General features: G+C 34.4%; 1 protein-coding gene across 4 annotated transcripts in view; it reads left to right on the forward strand.

The window, feature by feature from the left end:
* The window catches only part of WDR19 (WD repeat domain 19), a 37,265-nt gene that overhangs the window by 13,964 nt on the left and 8,663 nt on the right, over positions 1-14,638 (forward strand). For all 4 annotated transcript variants that reach the window (XM_084518386.1, XM_084518387.1, XM_084518388.1 and 1 more), the window contains 14 exons: positions 35-182; positions 763-967; positions 1,524-1,683; positions 2,291-2,401; positions 2,709-2,818; positions 3,935-3,992; positions 4,887-5,033; positions 5,141-5,223; positions 6,199-6,282; positions 7,373-7,519; positions 7,734-7,858; positions 9,231-9,343; positions 9,991-10,059; positions 10,245-10,322. In XM_084518386.1, the coding sequence (XP_084374512.1) occupies positions 35-182; positions 763-967; positions 1,524-1,683; positions 2,291-2,401; positions 2,709-2,818; positions 3,935-3,992; positions 4,887-5,033; positions 5,141-5,223; positions 6,199-6,282; positions 7,373-7,519; positions 7,734-7,858; positions 9,231-9,343; positions 9,991-10,059; positions 10,245-10,322 (1,638 nt within the window). The remainder of the gene's footprint in view (positions 1-34; positions 183-762; positions 968-1,523; positions 1,684-2,290; positions 2,402-2,708; positions 2,819-3,934; positions 3,993-4,886; positions 5,034-5,140; positions 5,224-6,198; positions 6,283-7,372; positions 7,520-7,733; positions 7,859-9,230; positions 9,344-9,990; positions 10,060-10,244; positions 10,323-14,638) is intronic.

Here is a 14,638-nt window from a genome sequence, read left to right on the forward strand (position 1 = left end):
CTTCCTAGTAATTTGACTTTTGCATTATTTGTAGGTAAGTGATAGATTATATGAGATTCCAAATTTCTCACCGACTATTAAAGGAATCCTGTGGGAAAACTGGCCAATGGATAAAGGTGTTTTTGTTGCTTATGATGATGATAAAGCGTATACTTACGTCTTTCATAAAGATGCCATTCAAGGTACTGTAAATTCTTTTAAAATCTTACTAACTATTTCAGTTAATAAAGCAAAGCAAGTTCTATTTTTTTCTTTTCTGTTAAATATTTTCATAACTGCATATGAAAATGAACAGTATTACACAAGTTTTGAAGTGGAACTGATTAACAGAAAAATAGTTGCTGTGTAGGTTTCTCTGTAAAGTTGGTCTTAACCCTTCAGGCTTTATGCTACTATAATCTTTTGTCTGAAATGTACATGTTGTGCTTTAACTGAATTTTGAAATATTCATGAGAAACTCTTTGGATTGAGATGACAAAACTCGTATTCACTTACTGTAATCATAGCAGTTGCTGTATTTTTGACAAACACCAATAAATTTATCAACAAACATTTGGAAAATTACTGTAATAATTTAGAAGATTAAATTATGTATTTTTACTATGCTGAAAAAGCATACACTTGTACAGTAGATCATGACTTTGAGAATTAGAGATCTTGAGTTAATACACAGCATATCTACACTGACTGCTTATCATGTTTTTCACCAAGTAGGGATTTTTTAAAATGAAATCTTCTTTTCTTCCTGATCCTAAAATCTAGGATCCAAGGTTATATTGGCAGGTGGCACTGATGTCCCCTTTTCCCATAAACCTTTGCTGCTGTATAATGGAGAACTGACTTGTCAGACTCAGAGTGGGAAAACAAACAATATCTATCTCAGTACTCACAGTTTCCTTGGAAATTTGAAAGACTTTGGACCTAATGAGCTGGCAGAAATGCTTACTCAAACGTTAATGTTGAAAAGGTACATCTGTGTTTTAATTATATTGTGTAAAATGTTTTCTTCTGTGCTTATAGCTCTATACAATGTATCCTAGTGATCTAAAAATGTCATACAGAGTATTGATAAATTATATTGATCCCTCAGGCCTTGTAGTTGTCTATGCAGACCAAAGTAAGTGACAAACTGCTGCTTTATTTGTTTTTCCACTGTCAAGTAAAAGTAATTTTTTCAAAACTGATCTGTGGTTCTATGACAGTGGCTCTTCCAACACCAGCTAAAAGTGATTCTTGCCCACTCACCTCACGATGTAATGAAACAAAGAAAAATCAGTATAATGGAAAGAATGCCAGAATAGGAAAAGCAAGTGATTTCCTGAAAAAGTGTGGTAGAAATAGGAGAATACAGTGCAGTAAGTTATATATTTGTAGTTCTCCTTTATTTCTGGTAATTGTCTCTCCATGGCTTAGAAGTAGAGACTTCTTGGTTTTTCCCTGCCATAGTATTAGGAATAAAATGTGTTGAGAAGGAATTTTAGAGACAAGTAATATTAGTTTTAAGTTACTTTTGTTTTCTGAAGGTTTTCTGAAGCCTGGGAGATATGCAGGCTTCTGAATGACCCATCTGGTTGGAATGAACTGGCCAAAGCCTGCTTACATCATATGGAGGTGGATTTTGCAATACGTGTTTATCGGACATTTGGTAATGCTGGGATGGTGATGTCACTTGAACAGATAAAGGTAAAATGTAAAGTCACTTTTAATGGGGAACATTATGCATTAATTCTTAAGAATTGCTGAATTCTTATTCTTTTTGTGGAAATTTTGTTTCTTTTTAAATAAAAGGTGAATTATTTTCAAGGGAGTTAGTAGTCAAAGAGGAAAAAAAACATTCAAACTGCAGAACTGTTGCCAGTTTGCTCTTCAAGTGGTTGCAGCATTCTACTGGGATGCACAGCATTCTTTCCCACATTTGCGTGAGAGCAGCAGGATATGTCCATGTGTCAGACAAACTCTTTCCCTTTGTTATTTGTGAGAAAATGTTTAAGGCCACTAATATTTCCTAGGCAGATTGAAGTTAGATTTCTAAAAGTGTATGTGAAATTGTACCTTAAGAATATGCTTCTGCAAAATGCTGATTTTAGACAGTGATTGCAATACTGGCCTTGAGCTACAAAAAGAAAGTGAGGGCTTTTTCTGATTTGTAGAATCTGATACGTATACTTGTCGAATGTCCAGATGTATTGTTTTACTGTGTATAATAGATTATGTTGCTTATGACCTTTTTTTTTTTTTTTTTTTTTTTTGTCTTTTCACATACTGTAGCACCTATTGTGTCTTTTTACAGGGAATAGAAGACCACAACCTTTTAGCAGGACACCTTGCCATGTTTACTGGTGATTTTAATCTGGCTCAGGATTTATATCTGGCATCCTCCCGTCCTACTGCTGCACTTGAGGTATTCAAGATGTGTGATTTTTTTTTTTTCTGCAATGTTCACTTTAATGTTGGAATATTTTACTTTCTGATAATTTTTCCCTTTTATAGTTTTCTTCTTGCTCTTGTGTGACCACCTGACATTCTTTTAGGATGTATGTAGCTCTCTCACATTGTCTGCTTCCTTCTAGAACACTAGCTCTATAATTGTATTTTTATAATATTGTAAGTATTATAAATATTATGGTCTTATAATTGTACAAGTATAAATTTCATATTACAATTCAGAATTTGATATCTGCATCAGAAAATGTTGCTCTTTTTAATAGATGCGAAAAGACTTGCAACACTGGGACAGCGCACTTCAGCTGGCTAAGCGGTTGGCCCCAGACCAAATCCCATTCATATCAAAGGAGTATGCAATGCAGCTTGAATTCACGTAAGTTCTCCTAAAATGCTGCTGTATAAAAATATTAAACCAGTGCTCATGCTAATTAGAAAAACAATGGAATTGAGATACTTTAGCTTACGTTATTGCTGAAAAGGGAGCCTGTCAGTTCTCACAGCTATAGTGCCTAGAAGACTGTTTTTGTAAATACTTCATGCTAGAGATGTAGGTTAGCAAATTATTTTTGATTAATTACAGTATATCTGTGTTCTTTTCAACTGGTAGGTCAACTGTATTATATAATCTACTAATAGTTCTTTGTTGCAGGTCAGTGTTGGGAAAATAGAGAAAATTCACAGCATTTGACACTTCTTATGTTGGGTGAAAGCCTTGCATTTAAAACTTTAGTCTGTCTTTCCTTCAAGACCTAAGAACCTTCATCTTCTCACACATTTTAGATAGAGGAGTGTCAAATTTCAAGCCTGACAGTCTCTGGAAGAGAGAATGTATCATCCATTTGCCAGATATTAGCTATTTTATAGCTAATTCTTTGCAGATTAAGCACAGTTTGTTTAACATCAAAACCAAGGGAAAAATTTCTATATATTAGTAGAGTCCCTGGAAAAACTCTTTCCCATCTCCATAATGCCCCTAGAACTGTGGGAGGACACTTGCTGGTCACAGAAAGGAGGGAATGGGCAGCTGAAGCTATGTGACCATCTGTAACTTGTGTTGTACTTAAGAAAACTGAATATACTGAAGAAAGAAAAAAAGCTTTAATTTTTATGATGAAAAAATACTAAATAATTTTAGAAGATTGGTTTATTTTCCAGCAAAACGTGTGGAAGTAGAGATTAAATTATTGAGGTATATTGTACACTTGGGTACTCTTTGCCTCTCTTTTGGGGAATTTTATTGGTCTCAGTGTAAAGGAATTGAGAAACGGATGGCCCTTTTGACTAATTGCTTAATAAAGTGTGAGGAAAACACAATCACACACTGTGTGACTTCCATCTTTTGTATGCCTTGCATCCTTGTATGTGATCTTTGTGTCTAAAACAAGGCAGATTGATGTCATAACCTGTCTCAAAGATCTGTTATAGTGGGAAGGGAATTATCACTTCCTGTTAAAACTGTTGTTCCATATAACTTCCAATTTTCTTTTAGGGGTGATTATATTAACGCTCTGGTGCATTATGAGAAGGGAATTACTAGAGACAATAAGGTAATTCCTTTTCAGTAATGATAGCATGTGTACTATCATACTAAACATTTAGTTGTCGTGTTTCAGATTTACTAGGTTTTTGTATTCAGCTCTAAATCTGCACAACTACCGCTTTGGGATACTAGTCTTTGCACTTCTGTTATTTTTAATACACAGAATGATGCTTTCTCTACTTTAATACTGCCATTGTATTAACATGGCACAACTAGACTTAGGTTTTTATCATCTGAGCAGTTTCATAATAGACATGCAAATGCCATGAGTAATATTGCCAGGATTTTCATTGGTAAAACAAAAGTCCTAATTATTCCTTCTGTTCTTCTTTACTGAGTTGTTATCTGCATAAAGGAAGACAAGGATTGCATTAGAAAATAAACATCATGTTCAATAGATTATCCCTTATTCTGGCATTATTTTCCCTGATATTTACAAAATGTCTGTTATGAAACAGATCAAGTGATAATAGGGAAATGTAATAGGGAAAATAGCAATTGTTTTCTGAATTCAAGACATGAAATTACCACCTTTAAAAAAAATGAAGAGATACTGCAAGTGTAATATTTCTTTCTTTTTCTGTTTTTACTGTTGGTTTTGGGGAAAGAGGGGAGTGGTGCTGAGCCAACTGTAAAAACATTCTCTATAGGCTTGGCCTGGACAGATTTTTTAAGTAAAATGTAAAAATTTAAGACCAAAGGTTAAGAAGAAAACTAAGTGGAATTCTTCTTAATAAGTAAATAATAGTTGAAATTAAGCAAGAATTGCTAGACAAAAGTTGATTTAACTGAGGCCATGTAATATTTTGTTAATTTGATTCAGTGCTTTGTTGCTATGGCTTTTGTGAGCTGAGGTTTCTGATGTATAACTTATAGTTACTGCTTTTTATTTGATTGCTAGTACCAGGAACATGATGAAGCTTGCCTCGCTGGAATAGCTCAAATGTCCATTCGAACGGGAGATATCCGTCGAGGGGTAAACCAGGCCATCAAGCATCCCAGTAGGTTACTAAAAAGAGACTGTGGAACTATTCTGGAGAGTATGAAGGTATGCAGATGAACTAATAAAGCTAAGGTTGAATTTGTGAATACATTAAGATATTTACCTGTAATCAGAACTTACAAATGATATTATAATGATTTTCAATATTACAGCAATTTTCAGAAGCTGCTCAGCTGTATGAAAAGGGACAATATTATGACAAGGCAGCATCAGTATACATCCGGTGTAAAAACTGGTACGTACAGGTTCCAGGGAAGTGTTACATTTCTTGAGACAGAGGAAGTGCTGTGTGCTCTTTAGGAAAGAACAAATACGTTAATACTGCATAATGTCTTATATTTCATTGATTTTTATGGTTCCCTCCTCCAAGCTTGAACAAGAACAGTGTTCACCAGATCTTCTCAAAAGCTTATGTTGGTTTAATTATAGTCTTAATGGAAAAGAAGGGTAGTCTTCCTGTTTCTTCTGGTTGTGTGATATGTTTAAATTAGTTACGTGTGGTTTTAAGTCGTTTGTGTGTGTGTGTGTGTGTGTGTGCACGCGTGTGCACTCTGGATTTAATCATTTTATTCTTGTAGTTACTGTTCAGTTCATTAAATTTCTTTGGTTGTAAAATACATAGCTGAGACTGAATATTCAGATGGTTGGAAACAATTCTAAGTTTGTGGTTCAAATGGAGTCAGTATCATGAACTGTAGGAGCTAACATAATGTTCAATAATATTAACGTCTTAAATGAATTGAGTTATCGTCAAACCTACAGTGGATAAGCACAATTTTTGGAGAGACTTAAGGCCTTAGTTTTTACCAAATTAAGTTTTATGCATTTTTAATATCAAGAGCACATTAAAAGATCAGAAATACCCCTCCTGTAGGTACAGTTTTAAAACTGTTCTGCTTCTGTAGATGAGTTGGAGAATAACAGAGACAAAAATGGTCAGTCTGGCACTTCTTATGCTCAAACATCTCAAACAAAGAAGATACTGTGCTACTTAAGGCCTGTATGCCTATGAAGCAGTCTGTAATTTCCAGTTCCATTTCTATCAAGTGCAGCCTTCTGAAAATATTAAAGTGCCTTCAAAGCTTATACATTATGTTCAATTACTGCTTTTTCTAACTCCTTTTCAATATCAATATAAATATTCGTGTTTTACTGGAGAAAATTTGAAATCAAAAATATTTCTTAAATGACTACTCTCTTGTCTATCTAGGGCAAAGGTTGGTGAGCTTCTTTCTTATGTTTCATCTCCAAAGATTCATCTACAATATGCAAAGGCCAAAGAAGCTGATGGCAGGTGTGTCTGCATGCTTATCTGCATTTATAAAATATATTATTAGTGTTTATGGAATACATTGCTCTTTCTATAAAAGACTTCAAACTTTGCATAAAACATCCTTGTGAAAAGGGATTCTGAAATCTGTAAGTTTAAGTGTTACATTAAGATTTTACCATAGTCTAAGGACCTACCACTAGTATCAAAGATGTATTTTAATTGTTGTTTTGTTCTTTTCTCCCATCCAAGCATTACTGTCTTTTCACCAAAAATTATTAAAGGTTTTAAGGTACTGCACCTAATGCAGCATTTCAGTTAGTAGAGCATTGAAGTCTAATTTGTTTCTAACAGCCCCTTTCATAAAGCTGTGATTTTTAAGGTTATTCAAAGTGTGAATGATCATGAAAAAAAAAATTCATTCTAGAAACAAATTACTGTTACATCTTAACTGCCTTGCAAAATACTGAATAAAGTGAAACTATTGGCTGAATGATAAAGCCCAAAATAGGTTATATTTAATCACAAAAAGTAGTTTTCTGCTTGTCATTGTTTCTAAGTAAATGTGCTTCAGAATAATGACAGCTTATAATGTGAGACCACCAAAACTAAATGCTTGGATCGATAAGACTAGAAAATACTATTTATGTCAATTGCATAGTGTGAGAATGAGAAATTTCTTGAACTTGTTTACAGAGCGGAATAAAGTATGATTTTTGAAATTCTGCAGTTAGCTATCTGCTTGGATTTTATTGTTCGCTCAGTCCCAAGTGATTTAATATGGAACCGATGGAACATATAATGTTCACTGATGGAACAGATTAAGTACTTCTAAGATATACCCAAAGGGATGCTGGCAGAATAGGTCAAAAATACTGTTGTGGCAGAAATTCTTCTGTTGTCTCAACCTTCCATCTCCCAAGAGAAAATAAAGAGAGAAAGAAGAAAATAAATAAAGAAAAAAAATATTGGTAAATGCAGAACAAGACTATTAAATGCAAACTGAAAAGAAGATGACATGGAATAACCTCTTAGAAGTAAAATACTCTTTCTTTCATACCATGCTGTAAAGAGTTAGTTAAAGTTAGAAAAACTGAAACCATTGCTTTTACAGTTACAAGGAAGCTGTGATGGCTTATGAAAATGCAAAACAGTGGGACAGCGTAATCCGACTGTACTTGGATCACCTTAATAATCCTGAAAAGGCCGTTAATATTGTGAGAGAAACACAGTCTCTTGATGGAGCAAAGATGGTGGCCAGGTAATAATACATGATATAGATTAAAAAATCAGTCCCCTTTGAGAGCTATTAACAATGTTTCTTTCTTCCATGTTGTTGTCTGAGACTAAAACTGTTCTCAGTATATACATTCCACCCATATACATTCCACAAAATACAGTATGTTTCTTAAAACATTTGGAGTATTATTCGTTATGTTACTTAACTGAAGTATTCGTTTGTTCGTTTTGACTAGATTCTTCCTGAAGCTTGGTGACTATGGCTCTGCCATCCAGTTCCTGGTCATGTCTAAGTGCAATAATGAGGCTTTCACATTAGCTCAACAACACAACAAGATGGAGATTTATGCTGATATCATCAGTAAGTATTCCAGTTCAATTGTTTGCTTGCAATGTGTTGTGCTATTCTTTTCCTTGCTTCAGACCAATTTGAAATGATAAGACAAGGGCTGTGAAATCTGGTTTCCATTTTTGGTCTATTTTCAGTCACCATGTTCGGATTTGTCACCCTGTGTCTAATCCAGACCTATAAGCTAGGGTTCACTTTCAGCTTGGGTGTCTCCCATGATCCCCAGCATAGGTTGTTCTTAAATTCTTGACTGTGTTAGAGCTTTTTCTGTTTATCTACAGAGGTAAAGCATTTGTCTAGATTGTTTTCCTGTGTCAGTCGTGGAATCGTTTTCTTTGACCTTGATATATTTAGTACTATTAGTCTGAAACTTAGATTTTTACTAGTAAAATTGATTTTTATCCCCTCTTTTCCTTTTGTCATGGTTCTTCTTTTTTTTTTTTTAACACGTTTATGTTACTTGTCCTTTTTTTGTTTCCCCTTAAGGCCCTTCTTGGCCTGCTGTTGTCTCAGTGGGAGGCAAAAGGAGGACTTGCTGAGAAGCTCATTGTTACCTCAGGTTATCAAGTCAGTTAGTGGCTAGCTTGTTGATTTGCAACACGTTTTCTGTTTTTCTCCACTGTCAGGCAGGCTTCTTTGTGGACACAGTTTCACATAAATACTTAAGTTTCTATGAAATTATCTCATGTTATTGATTAATCTCTTCCTTTAAAAATCTGTTCTTGCTATGGTAACTATAAAAGATTGACTACAGTGAGTTTGGCTTTCAAGGTAGACAGTATTGTCCTATTATTCCTTATTCTTTCTTCCTTCTCTCCTATCCAGAATAGGGTTTTCCAAATTTTAATTTAAGTGGGTGGAAAAACTCTTTAAAACTTACTCTGAAGAAGTGTCTGTCTCTGTTTCAGATGTGTACAATAAAATGGAAATTTGGTTAGAGGACTTGGTAGTATTCCCTGGTACTGCATGGTTAGATTGCTCCTGATAGTCTTTTACTCTGCAATACAGATAAACCCTCATATTCTTAAACTGTGAAAATAATCCCAGTGATCATCTCATAATTACTTGTTCTGTTTTATTGTTGCCAAGACATGATGAAAAAAAATAATAATTCCTGGGTCATAGTAATGCCACTTTATTATGTCCATTAAATAAAAAACAGAAATCCCATTACAGTGTAAAACCTATGGAAACAATTGTTACGCTGTGTTATTAGCTCCTGGTGTCTGATATTTAGTCTTTGATTAAGTAGAAAAACAAATGTGTAAGAATTTGAGTCTAGTTGGCATTGTTTTTCTTTGTAAAATAGGAATGTAATTCTTTGGTAGGCTTTTGTCTTACTTAATAAAAATGCTCTGCTATCCTTGCTTTCTTTGTGTTGCAGGTTCTGAAAATACTAGCAATGAAGATTATCAGAGCATTGCACTGTATTTTGAAGGAGAAAAGAAACATTTTCAAGCAGGAAAATTTTTCTTGCTTTGTGGCCAATATGCACGGGTCAGTACTTAAAAGATAAGCCAATGAGAGTTAAATGGTCATAGAAACTGTCCAAAGTACAGGACTTCCAGATTAGAGAAGTTCATGGTAGACTTTTTATCTGCCTTAACGACTTAGATTTTTTTACACCTTTTTGTATCAGAGTAAGCTCTCTATATTTATTATTGGATTCTATGAATTATGCAGTGTCATGCACGTACATTTTTCAAACAGCAGAGGCTCCAGGTGAATCAACAACACACTATTCTCTGTGAATCTCTAAATGGCGTGAATGTATAAGTAGAATTTACTTAGTTTATTTGCTTAATCAGTGAAGATTTGGTCACAGAAAAAATAGGTTATTAAAGAGTGTTGCATATCCAAACTTAAACCATTATTTTAAAAGAAGGAAGTATTTCAATTGATACTCCTGACACACAGGTCTGTCAGATAATGCTTACTACATGTAAGTACTCTTACTTGCAGGAGTATGAGCTGGTACTACCTATATAGCATATGTGGTTATCCTGATGGCTGTAAAATACAATCAAGATAAGCATCCAGTGTGCCACTTTTCTGTCAAAAGACAGAAAGAAGCAACTTAATAAAAGTGAGGAAAATGTTAACTTCATGTATCTCAGTTTTAACTTTTTTCTATTTCATTCTAGGCATTAAAGCACTTTATAAAAAGTCCAAATACAGAAGATAACTTGTCTATAGAAATGGCAATTGAAACAGTAAGTAACTTTGTTACAACAACAACAAAAAAATCGTATTTTCAAGAGGTTTACTTTCAGTGTTGTTGCATTTTCTTAGTGTCAATATATCTAGTTTCAGTTTTTAATGAAAAGTCTCCTTGTGTATAAGTATTTTTTCCTTTCTCTTTCATGTCATGATAATTTCTTCTGTCTTTATTTAATAGGTGGGACAGGCAAAAGATGAAGCCCTAACAAATCAGCTGATAGATTATCTTATGGGAGAGAGTGATGGCATGCCTAAGGTATTGGATTTCTATCACTGCTGTTGCATCCTGTTGCTGTAATGTAAGGTCTTTTGAGTTTATTTTGTCCTATTTTTTTGGTAGCTACAGATTGCTTTTCAGCTTACTCTTATTAAGGAGCAATACACATACGATCATTCTTTGAGCCATTTCACCCAGTAACTCCATCTTCAGAAAGATAAGAAAGCAAGTAACTATCTTAGGTACAAGCATCTTTCTCTAAGCTTCGCAGAATAGGTCCAAATTAATGCTCACACTGAGGAAAAGAGACAAACTTAGCTGCTTGGTCATAGCAGCTAGCCAACTGGCAGCTGCCTTTCCCAGATGGTCAGTCAGCATGTGTGTCTCAACAAGCTATGGCATTGTGTTATTTTCTAGCAGAATGGGGGACTGGTCCTACTGCTGTTGCAGTGGAAGAATGTAAGGTAGTAGTTAGTGAATGAAGGACAAAAACCATTTACACATCAACTTAAGACAAAAGTTGTGGATAGATTTTCATAATTATTCAGCTCTCTGTTGTTTCTTAAGTGATCAGTGACTGTGTTCTTAAAAAGAGCTTAACCCAAAGCAGTTCAGTTTTAAAATGGGAATCGAAGGGAAGATGTGCCACTGAGATCACCTGAAAATGTGCCTGCTTTGTGTGAATGCCCATACGACAATGAAACCCTTTTTTGAAAAAAAAATCTCATTGGATTTCTTATTATGTACAGGTGTTTAGTTTAAAGTTCAGATTCATCAAGTTAGTTTTATCTGCAAACAGAGGCTGCAGTTCTGTAAACTAAAACGGAGTTTCTGCTCTGTGTTGGGGAATACATAGTTATGATAAAAAGGAAAATGAAATAACAGGAAGTACATTTGAAGGTTTTTGATGTCAGACCTTACTAGTGTGGAAATTTGATTAACAACAGGAAAATAAAATACTGTGGATGTTGATTTATATGTTGTCATTCATAGGAAATCTTCCTTGGATCCTTAGAAACACTTTTTTTTTTCTTGTATACAGTTTAGGAGGTGCTCTGTGTGCTAAGAGGCAGCTATGAGGCTTCTTTTAAAGTCACGCGATAAAATTTAGAAATGACCATTGCCCTTACTTCCAGTATTCCTGCTCCTTTGTTAATTGCAAAGCATTCACTGGGTGTAATAAAAGGCTTTTGGTAGACTATTTCATCTCTTATGTGTAGATAGTCATGTGGGAGTTGAAAGGTATTTGCTGACAGATTTTTGTGTATTAGTAGCCAGTATTGCTTTGGTAATAATAGAAAAGGATAATTCACAGCGTAAGCAGAACGTATGTTAGATTTATGCTTGAAACGCAAGAAGTAAACTTTGACCATACTCAGTTTGTAATTTTTTTTTTTCAAGGAAGATTAAAACATCCACTGTAAATACAGTGTTAGACATCAGAACATCAGCATTGAGGTTACGATGACAAACAGCTCTTTCGCAGGGTGACTGCTGGTGTGTAATCAGTGAGCCAAATGGCACTGCACCCAAGGTTTTCTGCTGTGAAAGCCAGACCTCAGGTGCAGGCACTGCAGTCTGCAATTTATTCCTCTGTCAAGGAACTTAAGCTCTCGAGCTCAAACTCACAGTAAATATAGTCAGATACAAAATTATATTTATAGAAGAAAGTGAATTCTGCCTTACTGAGGGGTAAGGTTTGGTAATGATGGAGATGATGTGGTCTTGGCAGTAAGTCTGTTTCACCCCTAATGTTACAGATGTGGTTTTTGATTCTTTAGTGAGATTAAAAATTCTGTCTCTCTGCTCTCCATATAGTGTCAAGAGACTGGGGATTTGATATGTTAGATTTTTAGACACAACTAGATGGTTGATGGCTGAGTCAACCTGGCTTTGATAAAATTAAAATAAAGGAAAAAAATCCTGTGTCTATAGGATCTATTTTTATTTACCTTTTATTATTCATCTATGGTTTGAAAGTTGAACAATAATATAGTTTTGAGAGAAGCAAAACGTAATGAAGCAAATGGAATCCAACTGCAAGAGACCAGAAGAGAATGAAGCCATTAGAAAAAAAGTGTGAAAAATCTGAGCAGCATCTGTGTAAGCAGAAGTAACTTCATATTTATGCTGAAAGTAGGGTGGATAGAAACTGTAGCATCCTGTCCGTCTTCTGTGAGCAGCAGCCCAGCCATCTGGCTGAAACACGTAGTGCCTAGGATGGGGTAAAGGAAGCGAGCTAAAGCATAATCTCCATAGTGAAGAGGTTTTAAAGATTTTACAAAACATCCAGCAGTCGTGTGAATGCTGTAATTGCCATATTTAACATTGTTTTAAAATTCAATGTAGAGCTTTCTTTTCTGTGTTTAAAAGCTCTTTCTTGTTCTTCTGAATGCTATAATCCAATCTGCCATAGTCTCTCTCAGTGAGTAACATAATTTTACTTCATTGACTCATACCTATTTGTTTAAAAAATCGACTTAGAAAGCAATTCACCCTTATCCTTATTATGCTACGGAGCCCTACCAAGCACTTGGGGTTGGTTTTAGAGAATAGCAGCTTTTATGTGGTAGTATTTTTGTAAAGCTGAAAGTGAGAGTGAATTTAAAATAGCCATGCAGCAGAAACTTGCTAATCCTTTCGGCATTCATCTTCAAACCAGGTAATGGCTCAGAGCAGCCTGGTTGCTTTTCTCACCCAACAACCTTATGGGATTTTAATGAAGTACCATATTAGCAAAATTGTTATAGCTAGCATAATTTTGCTACACTACTGTCTAATAATGAACTCTTTCTTTTAATGTGTTATTATGTTGACTGTTGTATTTATTAACTTGCAGAAATTCTTAATTTTTCATGTGTCCCCTGTTGTCTTTTTCAGGAAACATTAACTAGCAAGCTTCTGCTGTTTTACGTGTGCATATTTTCTAAGTACAAGTGGTTTAAAAAGCAAAACTAAATTAAAATTTTACCTATCTAAAATTAAGATCAGATAGATTGCAATAATTCTTTTTTTCTGAAGATTTTAGGAAATGTGTTGACAAGTGATTATTCCTTCCTCTATTTATTGCTTTTAAAACGACTAAGGTTATGATATGAAAGTAGAATGTAAGACTCACTTCTTCTTACACACCTTCTACTTTTATATTTTCTTCTACATACAGCTGCTGTGTGAGTTATTGAAATATTTTATTTAATGAAAAGACAAATAGGGGTATGGCAAATACCATTGGGTGGCTGGTCTTCCCTGGGACAGGATCCTTCTTCCTGGGCAGGAGAACAGGGAGAGGTGCAACCTGGACAGGGAAGTGCAGCCTTCTGCTACCCTTGGTGTAGCAGCTGTCTGTGTCAGCATTAGGAGGTGTCAGGAGCTGGGGAAAATTACATCCTGATCTACCACTCTTAATATTTTTCTTTTGGCTCAACTCAGGGAACTCAGGATAAATAATATTCACTAATAGACAGAGTTGTGTTTACTTTATTGTCCAAACGACTGTTTCAAAATTGTTAAATTAAGGTACTTCTAATGTTCTAACTTTGGATTGAGTGTTACCTAAAATTCCATTCCATCATTAGTTTACTTTCAGTCACTTAACATTTTGCCTCATATGGAGAGTTAAAAAAAAATTTTGATTTTCCCTTTTTCTTCCTGTATACTAGTCTTTCTCTCTTGCTTTTATTTCAGTGATTTTTTTCTTGTTTTTTTTTTTTTTTTTCTTTTTTTTTTCCCTGACTCTCAAGTAAGAAGTTAACATTTGCAGTTGTCTTCTTTATCAGGAAATTTATTTATACCTTTCGTATTTCTCTTCCTTTGAATTTCTTCTTTTTTGTGTGTTTGAGACTTGCATACAAAATCTACACAGTGTTTCAGAGAACAGCACAATGTTGATTAATCCAATTATTTCTAAAGATTTTTTTGTATTATTTTAACATAAATATATACTTTGAAAGTGTTTGGTTTTTACTAATAATATCACAGAATTAGTTGTGTTTGGCTTCTTTTTTTTTTTGTTTGTTTGTTTGGTTTGGTTTTGCTAAGCTGTCCATAAAGCTACCAGTGTCTTGTTTTTTTTTTTTTTTTCTGATTTGCCTATATTTAAATTGGGAACATACCATTATGTACATACTGCAGATTAAATTAATCTTGACTATTTCAAAGAGTGTTATGCACTTTTTTTTTTATTCCATTTTTGAAATCACTGATATAAAATAGTGGTCCTAGGCCAGTTTATTATTATTTTTTTTAATAATTGTTCCTTTTCATCATAAGCAAGGCTATGTTACCTTGCAGTTTGTATCTTGGCCGTATTTTTAGGAATAACAAAAGGGTTTTGAGGGTTTTCTCAAAGTACTCAT

The sequence above is a fragment of the Aythya ferina genome (assembly GCF_964211825.1).
Source record: "Aythya ferina genome assembly, chromosome: 4".
In the NCBI taxonomy this organism is placed as follows: Eukaryota; Metazoa; Chordata; class Aves; order Anseriformes; family Anatidae; genus Aythya; species Aythya ferina.